Raw genomic sequence first — 15,790 nt, forward strand, 5'->3', positions numbered from 1 at the left:
CCACCCCTTTAAATACGAGTTGCTTCAGTTTTGTCTGATTCTTATATTTGAGTCTGGTGTAGGGTGTAGTTTGGGAAAAAAGGGTTCTATTATTCATATACTTGAAAGCTATCGCTCCAGTTCTTTTTCACTTAAAAAATAGGTTCACTGAGTATGGAGACTTCACCGTGTTTGTCACTATTTTATTCATCACAGAGTTTTTTTCAAGTGTGTGTGTGTGTATGTCCGTAGAAGAACCTCACCTGACTTTCCTCCATGCCTCCCACATTTCTTGCAGTCCTTTGGGCCATTCATATTCTTAATTCCGAGTATAGAGCTATATTAAGAGTGCACGCATAATCAGGATCAGCAGCCCATGCCGAGTCCTTCATCAGAAGGACTTTGTGGAGGAGATAGCCAGTGACCTTTGCCACGTGTAAGCATCTTTGAGCAGGCTGCCTTGCAATCTGAAGGAGGAAGGAGGGGCTCCCCAGAGCTCCTGGTTCCTGGAGAGGTTTACAGCTATAAGTAAGTACCTTGTTTATGAGACTGTTGCAGCCTTGTAAATGTCAGAATCAAAGATGCAGAGTCACCAGGTGCACTTTCCCAAAGACAGTCAATAAAATTAGATTCTTGCCAGCAAGGAAGTGGGAGGATATCCCATGTGGTGCCAGAAGCCACTGTAAGCCTTGAATATCCTTTTCTTTCCTCCATTCGGCGCTTATTTGGTAAAAGTGCTTGAATTAGAGTGAGCTCATTTTGCGTTCTTCCTCCTCTTGCTGCGATGGTCGGATGTGTCTTTGCTGTCTTAACACCCTGTCTCAGAACCTCTTCGTCTGTTACTAATGCGGGGGCTCGTGGAGGGTGAGTGTTCACGTCTGAGAGAAGAGGCTGAATCAGACTGTTCCGTTTCTTGGGCCGGCATTGCTGTGACAGAACGTGTGGGGAAGCCCTCCATGCTTCTTAGGTCCTTGGGCACATGTCCTGAACCATGTCCAAATCAGGGGAATTGACCACCCACCGGACACCACTGGGACCTCACTCTTTCTTGGATGAAGAGATAGAGACCAGGTGCCAAATGGTGACAGAGATGGCACATCTCCTGGAGGCATTTTGGTCTCTGCCACACTTGTTTGTGTTCTTTGGTTTATCATATTCTGTCTTCTCCACTAAGAGGGCAGGGAGCTTTGTGTCATTCCCTGCTGTTTCCTCAGCACCTGGAAGTGGGGAGGTGTATAGTAGGGGTGAAGTAAATACCTGTTGAATGGATGGATGGTTGCTTTAGTCTTCCTTTCCAGACTGTGAGGACTCTTGAGAGCAGAGACAGTGTAGATCCTGTAACTCCTAGAAGAGTGGCATAGGATAGACACACAACTTATAAAAAATGAAATAATAGCCATTTAATGTATGCCGTTCTTCCAGAAGGAGGAAATTACTTCCAAATCATCAGCCTTAATGAAGAAAAAATAGTTTCAGGTGAAGTAAAGGTTAACTCCACCATTGACACAGAGAAAATTAAATAAATGTGGGGGCTCTGGTTTTTAGCTCCTTGAATGTTTAAAGAGAGAATGAATGCAGATTCACGTATTATCTCATGACTGTTTGGACTATGGATTAGTGGCTGTGTAACAAACCACCACAGACTTAGCAGCTTAAAATAACACACCTCTGTTTTCTCAGTTTCTGTGGTCAGCAGTCTGCATGCTTAGCTGGGTGCAGTGCTCAGGGTCTCACAAGGCTGCAGTCACAGTGTTGACCGGGGCTTGGTTCTCATCTGGCGGCTCAACTGGGGTAGAATCCACTTCCAAGCTCCCTCAGGTTGTGGGCTTGGAATCCATTTCCTCCTGGTTGTAGGATTTAGGGATCCGGCCTCTTGCTGGCTGGCCTGGAGGCCACATTCATTGCCACGTGGGTTTTCCAAACATGGCCACTTACTTCATCAAGCCGGCAAGGAGAGTCTGCTCACAAGATGGAGCCTTATATAACATAACGTACTCCCGGGCGTGACATCCATCACCTTTGCCATATTCTGTTGATTAGAAACAAGTCCCAGTTCCTATCCACACTCAAGGGGCACCAGGAGGTGGGGGATCATGGGGCCACTGTAGAGGTTGTCCGTCACAGATCATCTTGCCTTGCTCCTTGAGAGGAGGGATTGAAAAGTGGTTCCTGTCTGCTATCCATTTTTTTGAAAAATTATTTTGTTCCTTTCTTTTTTCCATAATGATCCATGATTTTAAATCTATTAAAGGCTTACCCTGTAGAGTTACATGGTCCATTTATCCTCCAAAGTAACATGGATGTCCTCGTGCCCTCACTGATGCTGCTGGGTGGTGGACAGCTCCAGAGTGCTCAGTTCTGCTTTAGGAGAGTTTTGGGTAAAATTGCTTTTTGTGAGCTGCCTTATAACCCGACTGCGGTTTTGTTGCATTGTTCATATAGGAAAATGTGATCCTGAGTCTCACGTGACTGACCATCACTGAACTTCTAGAGGAAAGATGTCCTCACAGTAGGTTTTTCTGTGGCAGTGGGGCAATGGAGAGAGTATTATTTGGGGCATAAATGGCATTGTATATTTTCAGCCCTTAAGAGTTCCTTAAAAACAATAGAGGTAGTCTGTGCTGTGTCTCCTCATTCTCTGAAGATATGGTGTCTGATTGTCATAAAGCAGTAACCAAAAGAGGGAGAATTTCAATTAACTGCAGTCTGGATAATTGAACGTTGGCATATTGAGAGGCTCTGGGGTCAAGTTTGGGTAGCACTCTGGAGTGCGTGTAGCTGTGGTTTGTACCATTGCCTTCCATTACGGCAAAGCAGGTGGCACTGCCTGTGATGTATGATGCAAACGTGGTCCGTATGATGTGCCGAAAGAGCTCCTTCACTCTGGCACTGCCGTCCAGCTCCCTTGTCTCATGGAAGTAACTACATTTGTCCAACATTCTGGGCTGCTTTGTCCATCTCTGACTTCAGCCTGATGCCCAGGGCAGTCCTCTCCTGGTCTTTGTTCAGTCAAGCATTCTGGTATTCGCAGGCCCTCTCGTAATTGACCATTTGCTTCCGATGCCTCAAAATTATTTCAGTCAAATCAAATCACATTCTCCTCTATAGTAGAGAATGTTCTGTTACCCCTACTAGGATTTTTCCTCTAAGTGTGTTACGTGTAAAGAAAACCTCATGGTGGAAAAGTACAACAGTAGTTGTTGGACTGGAGACAGGTCAGGTGGTGAACCACGCCAGGAGGCTGTGACGTTTCTTTCAGATTTTAAATGCTTTTCTTTAGGGGTGAGTGTCTGAAATTTTGGCCACCAGTGTAGTATGGTTGCAAATAGGACAGCAAGACCTACCATAAAATGTGGCATTTCCTGCTCAGGGATTTTTCGTGCGTGGCTTGTACCACATAGACAATTCCCATAGTAACTGCGGTCGTGTATGTTATGTGTGTCTCAGGGCTTTTTGAGGAAAAAACAGGGACAGGGAACAAAGAGCAGGTAAATATGACAAGTTGTGGCATTTGTGTGCAAAGTTGCTTTATTAGTTGGATTGAAAGATCGTGCACAAAGGTGAACGTATTGATTTGCTACCCCCAAAAAAAGAAGGCTGAGCCACGAGCAGTTGGCAGTCCTGGTGCCAGTCCACCCTCCAGTCTGTCCTTCACAACAAGACCAGATTACTCGTCCCGATATTATTTTGTTGGTGTCCTTCCTTTGCTTATGTAAGTCCCTCACCTGGCCATTCTAGACTCCTACATGTGCCACCTGCCCTGCCTGCTGCTCCACACACCCACCCTCTGGCCCCACCTGTTTACTATCTGACGTGCGTCACCTGCAGCTCAGGGGGCCTGTGCTTTATTTCCCTGGTTAGAGTGTAACCTGCTGAGAGGTGAGAGGTGAACCACAGAGTTCACTTGTGTCCCTCAGTGTGTAGCAGAAAAACACGTGTGCCTGCAAGTCTCTCTCTCAGTAGCTAACAGGTTTTGAATGACCTTTGAACCACTCTTGTTTTCTTAAGTCTGTTCTTTGGAACTCACATTGCCTTTTCTGATTTCAGTCTAATTCCCCAAATAATACAGACTCAGGCTCAGAGGAATGTCTAGGGACATGACCAGTGAGAGGTGAGAGTGCGTCTGCCTGTTACAAGTCCTTTACCCTTGGCCATTTTTCTAGGTAAAAATTTAGGTAAAATTGACAGTTTTGGATGGTTCACCCTAATCCTACATAAAAGACTGTTTAACTAATACACGGCCATGGCTTATAGCAGTGCAGGGCTATCCTGGCCTTGGGGGTGTAGGTTGTGGAAAGAGGTTCTTCATGTTTTGGGTCAGCCCTAGATGAATTCTCTTCTTTCCACATTTACTTTTTGGAAATTTCCGAATGTGCACAAACTTGGAGAGAAAGCATAATAAAACCTCGCGTGCTATGTCGTCCACGTCTCCTCGTAGACTCTGGATGTGGGCTTAACTTGTCTTTGGACCCTCATGCCTTCCTTTTCCTCCAGTTGTTTGTTTGTTGGTTTCATTAAAAGAGGTTTCCTGGGGCCGGCCCGGTGGCGCAAGCGGTTAGGTGCGTGCGCTCTGCTGTGGTGGCCCGGGGTTCGCCAGTTCGGATCCCGGGTGCACACCGACACACCGCTTGTCAAGCCATGGTGTGGTGGCGTCCCATATAAAGTGGAGGAAGATGGGCATGGATGTTAGCCCACGGCCAGTCTACCTCAGCAAAAAGATGAGGATTGGCAGATGTTAGCTCAGGGCCGATCTTCCTCACAAAAAAAAAAGGGGGGGGGTTCCTTTCCCTTCATTCAGAAGCAATCCATACTTACTGAAAAAAATGTCAAAATGCAGAAAATGAAAAGCATCCATCATCTCCTGTAGAGACACCACCTTATGCCCCTTCTAGACCCTTCTTTATCTGTACTTATATTTATGTATGTTGTTATTTTTAAGGGGTACTGTGCATGCTTTTTTGACACTTTTCCCCTCATGTTTATCAGGGACATGATACCTCCAACCTAACGTTTATTAACCCACCTGCCCTGGCCAGCTCTTTCCTCCGCACACCATTTCTTTCTGTATGCTCTCTGGAACACGCAACCAAAGCCCCGGTTGGGCCCTGCAGCCCACATTACCTACTTTTCCCAGTCCCAGACAAAGCTTCTATTGCCTCAAAGCCGGTGGGTCTTGGCCAGCGGGCAGAGGGAAGTGGGTGATCACGTTGATTCACTCCACTGTGTGAATAACTAAGTGACTTAATTTGTACAGAGGTATTGGCATTCAAGAAGGGGTTGTCACTTAACCCATGTGAATCTTTTATTTGTAGGATTTCAGACAGGGTGACAAATAAAGTAGGAATTGTCAGGCAGCAGGGAGAATAAGCTTGGTCAAAGTTGAGTCAGTGTGGCACCTGGCGTGGAATAGGACTTCTGGAATTAGATGACCCAGGATAAATCCTGGCTTCCCTACTTACAAGTTAGGTGACTGAGGGCAATATAATCTGCCACCTGAACTCCACTCTTCTTCTTACGAGAGCTCTGGTGAGGGTTAGATGAACTCGTGTATCTGTCTGGCGTAGAGCTGGTGTCATGTGATGCTCATTGTTTCTGGTGGACCCCAGCTCATCGGGAGTCTGTTCTGCAGGTCAGTTCCAGGAGCTGGCCCTGATTGTTCACAGCTTCTTTTCTTTGTCTACTTTTGAGCCAGTGCATTTTCTAGAAATTCCAAGTTTTTTCACGAAGCCACTTGTGACAGTGGGAAGACTGGGGGAAGGTATTTCCAAGGCTTATGTGTAAACCAGTGAACTGCCTGGGTTTGTTGTGAGTAAACGAGTAAACAGAAAAATATCGGTCTGTGGATGTACAGGGCAAGTTAGATCCGTTTTGCATGGAATCCTCTGCTTTGCTCTAGTTCCAAATTCCAGTGCTCCTTGTGCTTTTTGCAATAGGACATTTCTAGAAGGAGCTAGGGAGAACTCTAATTTACCTTTCGGCATACCTTAGAGGCCTGGAGAATTAAAGAGGTAATGTTCTGGTAGTAAGTCTGAATTCTGATCTTAGGGGGACTTTATTTGAGACATTTCTTTCCCATTTGAGATTTGAGAGCCAATTCTGTAAGTTTTCAAGGCCCAGATGAAGTGCTCACAGTCCACATGCAGCCTACTCGAAGAACGCTGCCCCTCCTTGGGGCCTGTTCAGTTCTAGTGAATGGACATTGTACTTGAGGCGGTGGCAAGTCTCCCCTGGGACCTGCCTGCAGAGTTTGTAGATCACTCAGCTTCACGTTCCTGTGAACAGATACAGACTGTGAAAGTACGTTTGATGAACAGCGTGCATCAGAGGCACGCTGAGCTCCTGGTAGAAGACGTGGTTTTGTCGTAAGGCACTTCTACACACAGGTGTCTGTCCTGATAAAGCACGGCCCCCCTAGGGATGGGGACACCGTCCAGAGACATAAATACTCCCTAATCACATCCTGCTGGCTTCAGGAGGAAACATTTTTAGATTTTATCTGGTTCTTATAAAGATGTATTTAATAGTTCTTCGACTGGCTTCTTGTTTTGTGTGTAATTCTTTGATTTGGGTAAACAGTATTGAAAAGATGTGAGTATAGTTAAGTAGACGGAATTAACAGTATCTTTGGTGAAGCCTCAATTAATGACAACCCTGGTCATGGGACCCTGAGCTGATTGGGATCATCTGCCCTCTGCTTCTATGAGGCAGATCATCTGACAAACAGATTGCTAATTAAGATTTAAAAGAAAGAAATTAGAATGATGAAGAGTGCCTACTAGTGTGGCAATCATAATGGTTCTTTGCCTTTGAAGAATAGCAAATTTTGCTTTTCAGCATGTTCCCTAATGCATTATCCTGTTTGATCCTCACCAGCGCTGTGCAGTGGTTGGACAGTAGTACCATCCCATCTTTCAGATGTGGAAACTGACCCCAAACACTGACTTAAGATAATGAATTTGGGCCTTACAAAAACCCAGGGCAGGGGTTATGACAAATACTCAAGCTGTCCCACAGTGGAGCAGGGAAGACCCTCAGGTAGGGGTGGGGTGGGGATAGAGCACACCCCATGACAGAAGTTCTCTGTGAGGAAAAGTGTGTGGCAACTATTTCAAGGCTTTATAGACAGGACTATGTTGCTTAGGTTAAATTTGAACCCAACTAGCATCTTTTACATTTATATTCATTTTACATTTTACATTCACTTTACATTCGTTTAGAGAAACAGAAACGTGCTCCTTGGTGAATCAAACCATTAACTATTCAGCTAATAAAATCTCCTTTGCTAGAGAGACTCTCATAAGTTGGTGATGGTGATGGTGATGATTCCCTAAGATGAAAGACTGTGTCCTGTTAGTGTCCTAAATTTAAGTCAGCTGATAATTACTGAGAGCCCGCTGTGGGTACTGTCATGTTATGGTCCTGGAAATCCTACTTGGCGCCTCCTGTGTGCTAGGGGCATAGAGGATGATTAGCTCGCAGCCCTTCAGGTGGGACACGTGTGGACACTCAGTCCTGTGATGAGGCTTCACTCCTCTCTGCCAGTTAACTGTGCCATCTGTGCCCCCTTCTTTCGTATACAACCTCCCCAAACCCTGGAGACCCTAATTCAGAGGACATTGCAAGGCTTTGGAGACAGTAAGACTGGTTGGAGCCCCGACTCCATCTTTCATTGGCTACATGCCCGTGGGCGAGTTATCTGGGAGAACTTCACAGAAGTTACTTGATCTGTGGTGAGCCGGGCTTCATTAGTTTTAAAAATCTCCCCACATGATTTTAATGTGCAGCCAGGGTTGAGAATTATGAGTTCTTGTCAGCTGGGTGTCCTTATTTCTAGAATGCAAAGTATTGCCTGCTAGATAAGATGGTATGGAGACTGAATAAAATAATTTATGTAAAGGATCTTTCATTTGGCTTGGTGCCCCAAAATGTTGTTGTTATTAGTTATGACTATTGTTTTCTGCTTTAAAAAGTAACACATCTCACAATACATAATGTGGCAAACATAGAAAAAAAGAAAACAGCCCAGAATCCAAAAGATCACCTCCATTAATGTTTTGGTATTTTACACTCTGCACATACGTATTCACTGGGATTGTATTACGTACTTGTTCACTTGACGTTTTCCCATGACATTAAAACTGTTGAAAACACTTTACTGTCTACATACTATTTTGGCAACAGATTCGCACTGGAAAGATCTTGCTCCAGTTCTCTAATTCGTATGGCACTGTCAGCTCCCGGCCCTATGGGTTATTTACTTGGGCCTCTGCCAGGTGTGGCCCTGTGGGGTGGCGGTGCTGCTCACGGCCACCGTGGAGCCCTGCAGGCTTCCCTACTCTTTAGTTGCTCCGTGCCTGGGCCAGTGCTGTGGTCACGATCTGCGTCTCCACTTCCATTTGCCTTGCTCCTTGCCATCCCTGCTTGGAACCTCTGTGGGCAGTTGCTCCCCGGCTACCTGACTTCCTCGCCTGAGCCTGGAAGCTGCGCTGCCCAGCTGGGTGCATCCCCAGGGCCTCCTCTGGAGCCTCTTCCTCTGAGGTTGGAAGTCAAGGCAGATCAGAACCTCTGGTGGCTGGCTATCTGCAGTTAGCCCTTGTGGAATCAGTGGAAGGGAGGCCACTGGGAGGCAGGGCTCCTGGGACTTGCTGCAATGGCTGAGGTGTGAAGGTCAGCAAGGCCTAGAGGACCGGTGGGCACCTTGAGGTTCAGCCATCACGTTGGCCCTTGTGCCTGCCTGTGCCAGTGAGAAGCCACATTGCCTGTAGGTTGTGGATTTTAGAAAAGCATAAAGTGTCTTTGTAACTGAGGCTTCTAATTAGAAGCAAAGACATGCCCAGGTGGACTAATGGGCTTTAGCCTCTGTCCTCGCTCAGTGAAATTCCACCTTTTTTCCCATGAAAGTAGTGGCCTTTGAGACAGACTGTTAACCTTCTGGTCCTACATCCCTCCTTTGGAGCTCCATCACCGTGCCGGCCTAGCTCCTGGAGCAATTGTGTGTGTTCGCCCTTCCCACCCCAACACTGCTTCCTAGAGTGGGTCTCTGGGTTCGTGCATTTCCCTAAACCCTAGCTATGGCGAGCACAGGGCATCATAGCAGGTGTGAGATCAGTGAATTTGGGTGGAATTTAGTTATATCCTCGGTGTGTTCCTTGATGCCTGGGATCAGACAAATGTAGACCCTGGGAGGCTTTAAAAGAGTCCAGATCCCGGAGTCACATTTCACCCTAGGCGGGTGGATTCCTGCTGCCCAGGGAGGACATGTGCCCGTGAGGTCCTGTTGCCGACTGCAAACCTTGGCCATTGTTTTGTATGCTGCATCATTTTTGAAGCCCCCCCCAACCCCCCTCTCACAAACTTTTGGTTCAATTCTGTCATTTTGTTACCTCCTTTCACAGTGCCATGCCTACTTCTTGGGTCTTCATCTTTAGTGTCTACCAGTCCCGTCTACACTCTGATTTCTTTTTTAATTTAAGTTCTTGCACCTGGGCCTCCTAACATCTGGGAGGAAGTGGATCCAGCTTTGAGAGCACTTCCTTCAACACAGGTTTCTTTTCCTTGCCCTGAGTCTCCTTCTCTCCCACAGTGGCCAGTGTTCTAGAATGCTCTTTTTTTGGACCCCTTCTACCACCTGGTTGAGATCGCTCAGTCACGAGCATTCTGCTCCCTTCCTTGTTAAAGTTGCACAGCTCTAGAGGCCTCCAGGTGCCTCAGGGACAGCCGCCCACAGGCTGCTATGTGGTTGGCCAGCTGCTCATGCTGTCGGGAAGCTGAAGTGACTTAATTGATGATGTATGCCCACCTATTAGTGCTATCCCATTAGGCCAGCACCCGAGCAAAGACCTACTTTCTTTAGCCTGGTGCAAATATAGACCACAGTGTATCTCCTGTTGGAAAGATAGATTTTACTCTGGATGGCTCCCACCAGGTGCCTGGTGAAAGCAGGTCATTTGGGGCCTGGCTGTTCCAAAGACCACTTAAAGGAAAAGCGAAAGTATTGACTTAGTAAAATTTCAATATTAAGATTTTCTCCAAAGGATGGCATTTATGAACTTAGTATATACAACAGCCTACGTCTGACCCTTCCCCTCCTTCCTTCAAGCCATTAAGCTGGACTTTTTCAGTGATGGAACTGTCATTAAATTTGCGAGTGAAAAAAAATCATACCATTCACACTTGCCCACCTTTATCAGAAACCTTCAAAACAGCATAGAAAAGTCTCTATCTCGGAAATCCTGACCCATTGGATCATGTTACTCTTATCGTTATGTAGTGATTAGTAGAATAAAACTTGGCATTAGAATTTCTGTGGGAAAGGGACATATTTCTTTGCTTTTCCAGGAGGATACCACCTAAGATAAGTGTTCTTTAATAATAAATGAGTAATGAGTAAGATCTGAGACTCACTTTGCAAGATTTCTGTCAAAACCTCAAATGAAAGTGTAGGTGTCGACCATTGTACAAATTCCTCCTCACAAGAAAGGATAACCTAATTTTCAGATCATTCTTTCAAAGCGTCCTGGCAACTTTCTGTGTAAACCCGAACAGCAGGAAGTCTGTATAAACCTGACGTCGCTGGGACTGGAACGGTTAGGTTAGTTTTGTGCAGAGGAGTTTTGTTTAGTCTCACTGTTGGTTGAATGACCAGCTTCGGGGTCCGAGCGTGAATGTAAGTGGTGGAATAATGTGTACAAGACACTGACAGATGATGCCTTGAGAACATAGTTTTGCGTTACTTCCAAGGAGACAGAAAAAATATTTCTTAAAAATAAACTAGGACACACATAGTATCTCATTTTCTCCTACCCTGGAAAGTAGAAGCGAACGCCTATTTCAAGACATGTGCGTCCTCTGCATTATCAGCTCGGGGCCCCAGTGGCAGTTGGCTGCATTTTTGTCCAGTGTCTTCCAGAGGAATTGAGTTTGCCCCAGATAGCAAGCAGTACTTAAGAAGTAACCAAGGTAAAAATAATGGGAAGTTAATCTCTAGTCAGGGTCCCTGCTGTGCTTCTCCCTCCATTAGTACACAGAGCACTTCCCTCCAGATAGGCCAGGAACTGTTCCTGAAGAATCTGGGCCACTGTGAACCTATGTAAAAGAAATGAACGGCCTCTGTGTAGTTAGTTTGTAGTCTCAACAAAGAATTCCTTTTCACATTATGTTTGAAAACCGATATCTGCGTCTAAATTCATAGAATTCAATAACTGGCTGCTTTATTTTGAAGATGGTGCTGAGGTCCCCTGTTTGTCAGTCAGTGGGTTCTTTGAGTGGGTTTTCCACTGGGGGGCCCTCCCCCTGCTGGTGACACACAGGCGCGTGTGGCACATACACTTCATAGCGGTGCACGTCTTGGTGGGTCATTTTGACCTAATGTGAGGTCAGTGGGCTCCCATTCACCTTCCGTTCTAAGGAGGCTCAGAAATCTGTTCCTGAGGTGTGTCTAGGCTCCAGTGTGCCCCTGGCCAAGAATCCCGGTGTGGTCACTCTTGCTGCTTTTGCTTCTTGTTGTTCCACAACAACTCACTTGTGAGACAGGAGTGTAGACTAGGGACCAGCCCTTCCAAAGAGTCCAGGGCAGAATGCATCTTGCCCTTCAGGGGAAGGCAGATGGCTCATCCTCGCCTTCTGGGCCCTTAGGTTAGGAAAAGGATATTTGATTGCGTTTTCTTTGCCTTGCACTTGGCCTTTATTGTTTTGGGGAGAGAATCTGCTTATTCTTAACCAAAAACTATGTCTGGGAGAGGACGGGAGCAGGCAGGCACTCTCTAGATGTGGGTCACGTTTACCAAGCAAGTTGAGACAGTGCAGGGGATGAGGAGCTTTCAGACCCCACGCCCCTTAAGGTTCCCGGCTACTTAAAATCCTCCCCTTCTCCAAGAATGGTGGCGACAAGGTATTTTACAGCGATGTTCGCACATCCTCTGGCGTGGTCTTTTCTGCCAAGGGTGGTGTTGAAATGTTACATCTCTCCTTTTAACTTATTATCCAAGCGACTGTTTCCTAATGGCGTTGTCGTGATTTGCAGTCTGACTTGAATAAGTCCAGTTAAATCCTGTAAGGAAGAAAAGGCAGTTTTGGGGGAATTACACCCTGGGTTCCTTGGGACATGCTGGGGCCTTCCCCAGGGCCTGGCGTCTCAGGCACGTCCTCACAGTCCTGCTCCCCGCTCCAGCCACTCAGAGCCCTCGTCTTGACCGTCTAGGTGACCTGCTTTCCCCAGGCCCCACCGCCATGCTGGAACACCTCAGAATCTGCTCCTGACTGAGAGCGGTCAGAAACAGGCCCGGATGTTGCTGAAGACAAACTGGGAAGCCATTGATGTCCGTGCTCGTTTTCTTGTTTGTGTTGCCTGCCTTTTTCTGCTCCATCAAACCCTGTGTCTGTGATTTTCTGTTCTACAAATAATGCCATCTTACCTCATTTCCTTGCTGCCTTACTACACAGTGATATCATTTCCTTTGCACCTGTAAGGCCCTAGGGGAGGAGCTGGCCCACTGCGCCTTCAGAGCTCTGTGACCTTGTTTGATACTTGGCTCTCTGAGTTGTTTTTCCTCCACTTCGTAACAAGGGGATCAGATCGGTTGATTTTTCTTCCCCATTCTAGCTACAAATTTTGAGTCTTGATATTTTTCTCTTCTCTTGGCCTGTCAGATAAAATACAGAGAGGGCACACACACACACACACACACACACACACGCACACGTTCCTCTGTGACCTGGAGCTGGCCAGTAACATGACCCACACAGAGGGGCCCTGGCCTGAGGCTGGGAGGGGTGCCAGACTGCGCTGCACCTGAGTGCCTGAGGCCTCAAGGGTGTGGATGGGCAGTCAGGTATGCTAGGTGGTTAGGTCTGGACTTCACTAGATCTGCAATCTCTGTGTAGACTATTTTGTTTTCCAATGACTTAATTAGCAAAGTTAGGTCAGTAAATATCAATTGATGATAAAGATGAAAAATCAGTGATATTTTTTGTACCTCAGTAGCTAAAAATCATGATAGCTTATCTCTGCACATGCTGTTTTTTTTTAAATAAACTCATTATTTTAGAACAATCTTAGATTGATAGAAAAATTGTGAAGATAGTACAGAGTTCCCAGAGACCCCACATGCAATTCCCCCATTATTAACATCTTATAGCAGTGTGGTGTATTAGTTGTAATTCATGAACTAGTATTGGCACTACTGAAGTCCACACTTTATTCAGATTTCCTTAGTTTTTCCCTAGTGTCCTTTTTCTGATCCAGGATCCCACATCACATTTAGTCGTCCTGCCTCCTTAGGCTCATCTTGCTTGTGACAGTTTCTGGGACTTTCCTCATTTCTGATGACCTTGACGGTGTTAAGGAGTATTGGTCAGGTGTTTTGTAGAATGTTCCGCATCTGTGATTTATATGCTATTTTCTCATGATTAGACTGGGATTATGGTTTTGTGGAGGAAGATCACAGAGGTAAAGTGCCTTTCTCATCACATCGTCCAGTCAACTTGGCTTATCACTGTTGATATTGACCGTGACACCTGGCCCAGGTGTTGTTTGTTAGATCTCTCCACTGTCAAGTTACTCTTTTTTTTCCCCTTCCAGACTGTCCTCTTTGGAGGGAAGTCACTAGGGGCAGCCCACACTGAAGGGTGGGGAGTTATCTTCCATCTCCTTGAGGGTGGGCGCTGGCCCATCCCAGTCAAGGACCTCCACAGTATGAGCCACCTAGGCAAGATTGGCCTGTGCATTATAGGAGAGCGATTTATTTTTTTATTTTTGTTTTTATTTTTTTGTGAGGACGATCAGCCCTGAGCTAACATCCATGCTAATCCTCCTCTTTTTGCTGAGGAAGACTGGCTCTGAGCTAACATCTATTGCCAATCCTCCTCCTTTCCTTTTTTTTCCCCCAAAGCCCCAGTAGATAGTTGTATGTCATAGTTGCACATCCTTCCAGTTGCTGTATGTGGGACGCGGCCTCAGCATGGCCGGAGAAGCGGTGCGTCGGTGTGCGCCCGGGATCCGAACCCAGGCCGCCAGTGGCGGAGCACGCGCACTTAACCGCTAAGCCACGGGGCTGGCCCAGGAGAGCAATTTAGACACTGACCTGGGATGCTGTCCTTGATGTGCCTGGCACCCTGGGGCCCTCACTGGGTGTGTTTCGTGTGAGGTTGGATGATGTAAGCCATATGTGAACACGTGCCCTCTCTTGATATGTGCTCAGGAATATATCATATAGCACGTTGGGCTAACATTTTAGTCCAGAAGAAAAGTGCTTCCTGGAGTGGTAACAGTTACAAAAAGCCCTAACTTGTAATAGTTCAACATTTTTTCTCTTCTGGACCTAACTCTGTGTTAATTTAAAAGTGGAAACAGCTTGGTCCTTGCTCTCAGAGGATCCCCCAACGGTCTAAACAGCATTGTCATTGTTAGTCAAGGCCTCTCGGTTTTAATAATTAAATTAAAATATGGTTTGGTTTGCCTTCTGTTACAGTGTACTTGGAATAACGTCTTGTTTTTCCTGGTAAATTGTATGATTATTGAGGGCAGGAGCAATGTCATTAATTTGTGTTTCCCATACTACATAATTTCTGCCCATAGAAGGTTTCAGTTAAGAACTGAGGTAAACGTGGAAGCTCAGAGACCTCAAAATACAGTCAGCTGGTATATTGGCCTCCCAGGTGTTTCTGTACATGCTGGTTAAGCCAAAGACTGGAGAAGCCCTTGGCGGGTGTTCTGACAACTAAACATGGAATTCCGAGATTTAAAACATTTGAGCAGTAAATGACAACAAAGGACCTTGTCGCTGTCTGTGTTGCGGTAAGAAGAGGTTAATAGGTAAAACAAAGGCAATAATGAAACGCCTTTGTTCTTTTTCTTGGGCAGATCTGAACAGCAAAATGGGCTGCAAAGTACTGCTCAACATTGGTCATCAGGTGCTGCGGCGGAAGGTTGTGGACTGCAGCCGGGAGGAGAGCCGGCTGTCTCGCTGCTTGAACACTTTTGACCTGGTGGCGCTGGGGGTGGGCAGCACGCTGGGTGCTGGCGTCTACGTCCTTGCCGGAGCTGTGGCCCGTGAGGATGCCGGCCCTGCCATTGTCATCTCCTTCCTGATCGCGGCGCTGGCCTCAGTGTTGGCTGGCCTTTGCTACGGCGAGTTTGGTGCTCGGGTCCCCAAGACGGGCTCAGCCTACCTCTATAGCTATGTCACTGTCGGGGAGCTCTGGGCCTTCATCACCGGCTGGAACTTAATCCTCTCCTACATCATCGGTAAGTTTCAGGAGGCCTGGAGCCTGCACCCTGCACCCCTCTTCTGTTGTTCTCACCTTCAAACTGTGGGCGATGCCCTTATTTGCTCCTCAAATAGCCTGAGTCTAGCTCGTCCCTAGGATCTGTCTTCTCTCTTGACTGTTGTTCATTTTCTCTGTTCCTTTTATGGAAGGGAGGCAGCCTTGTGGGCGCTGTGCCCTTGTTTTTAATGATCAAGTGCGTCACACCCTTAGTGGGGCAAGCCAGGCCGACAAGGAGGGTCATTCCTGTTCACACGAGAGACAGAGACTCAATAGGATGTTTCTAATTAGGTAAAAAGAATTTAGTGTCTTTCAGTATGTTTTTCTGGTTACTATAGTAAATATATCACTGGTACAAAAAAAGTTTGGGAAATATGGGAAAGTACTAAGAAGAAAGTAAAGATTGCCTGGTCTCACAACTCAGAGAAATTAATTCTGTTATTCATTCATTCCTTCTTTCTTTCCACAGATATTTATTGAGCACCTCCTCTGTGCCAGACATTATGCTAGGTGTCAGGGACACAGTGGAGGAATGAGATGATCTCTG

General features: G+C 46.4%; 1 protein-coding gene across 2 annotated transcripts in view; it reads left to right on the forward strand.

Moving 5' to 3' along the window:
• Positions 1-15,790, forward strand: part of SLC7A1 (solute carrier family 7 member 1) — a 78,759-nt gene that overhangs the window by 37,655 nt on the left and 25,314 nt on the right. For both annotated transcript variants that reach the window (XM_087436242.1, XM_014791252.2), the window contains one exon: positions 14,840-15,223. In XM_087436242.1, coding sequence (XP_087292368.1) covers positions 14,854-15,223 — 370 coding nt within the window. In that variant the 5' untranslated portion in view covers positions 14,840-14,853. The remainder of the gene's footprint in view (positions 1-14,839; positions 15,224-15,790) is intronic.

The sequence above is a fragment of the Ceratotherium simum genome, chromosome 10 (assembly GCF_057802395.1).
Source record: "Ceratotherium simum simum isolate JZ-2026a chromosome 10, ASM5780239v1, whole genome shotgun sequence".
In the NCBI taxonomy this organism is placed as follows: domain Eukaryota; kingdom Metazoa; phylum Chordata; class Mammalia; order Perissodactyla; family Rhinocerotidae; genus Ceratotherium; species Ceratotherium simum.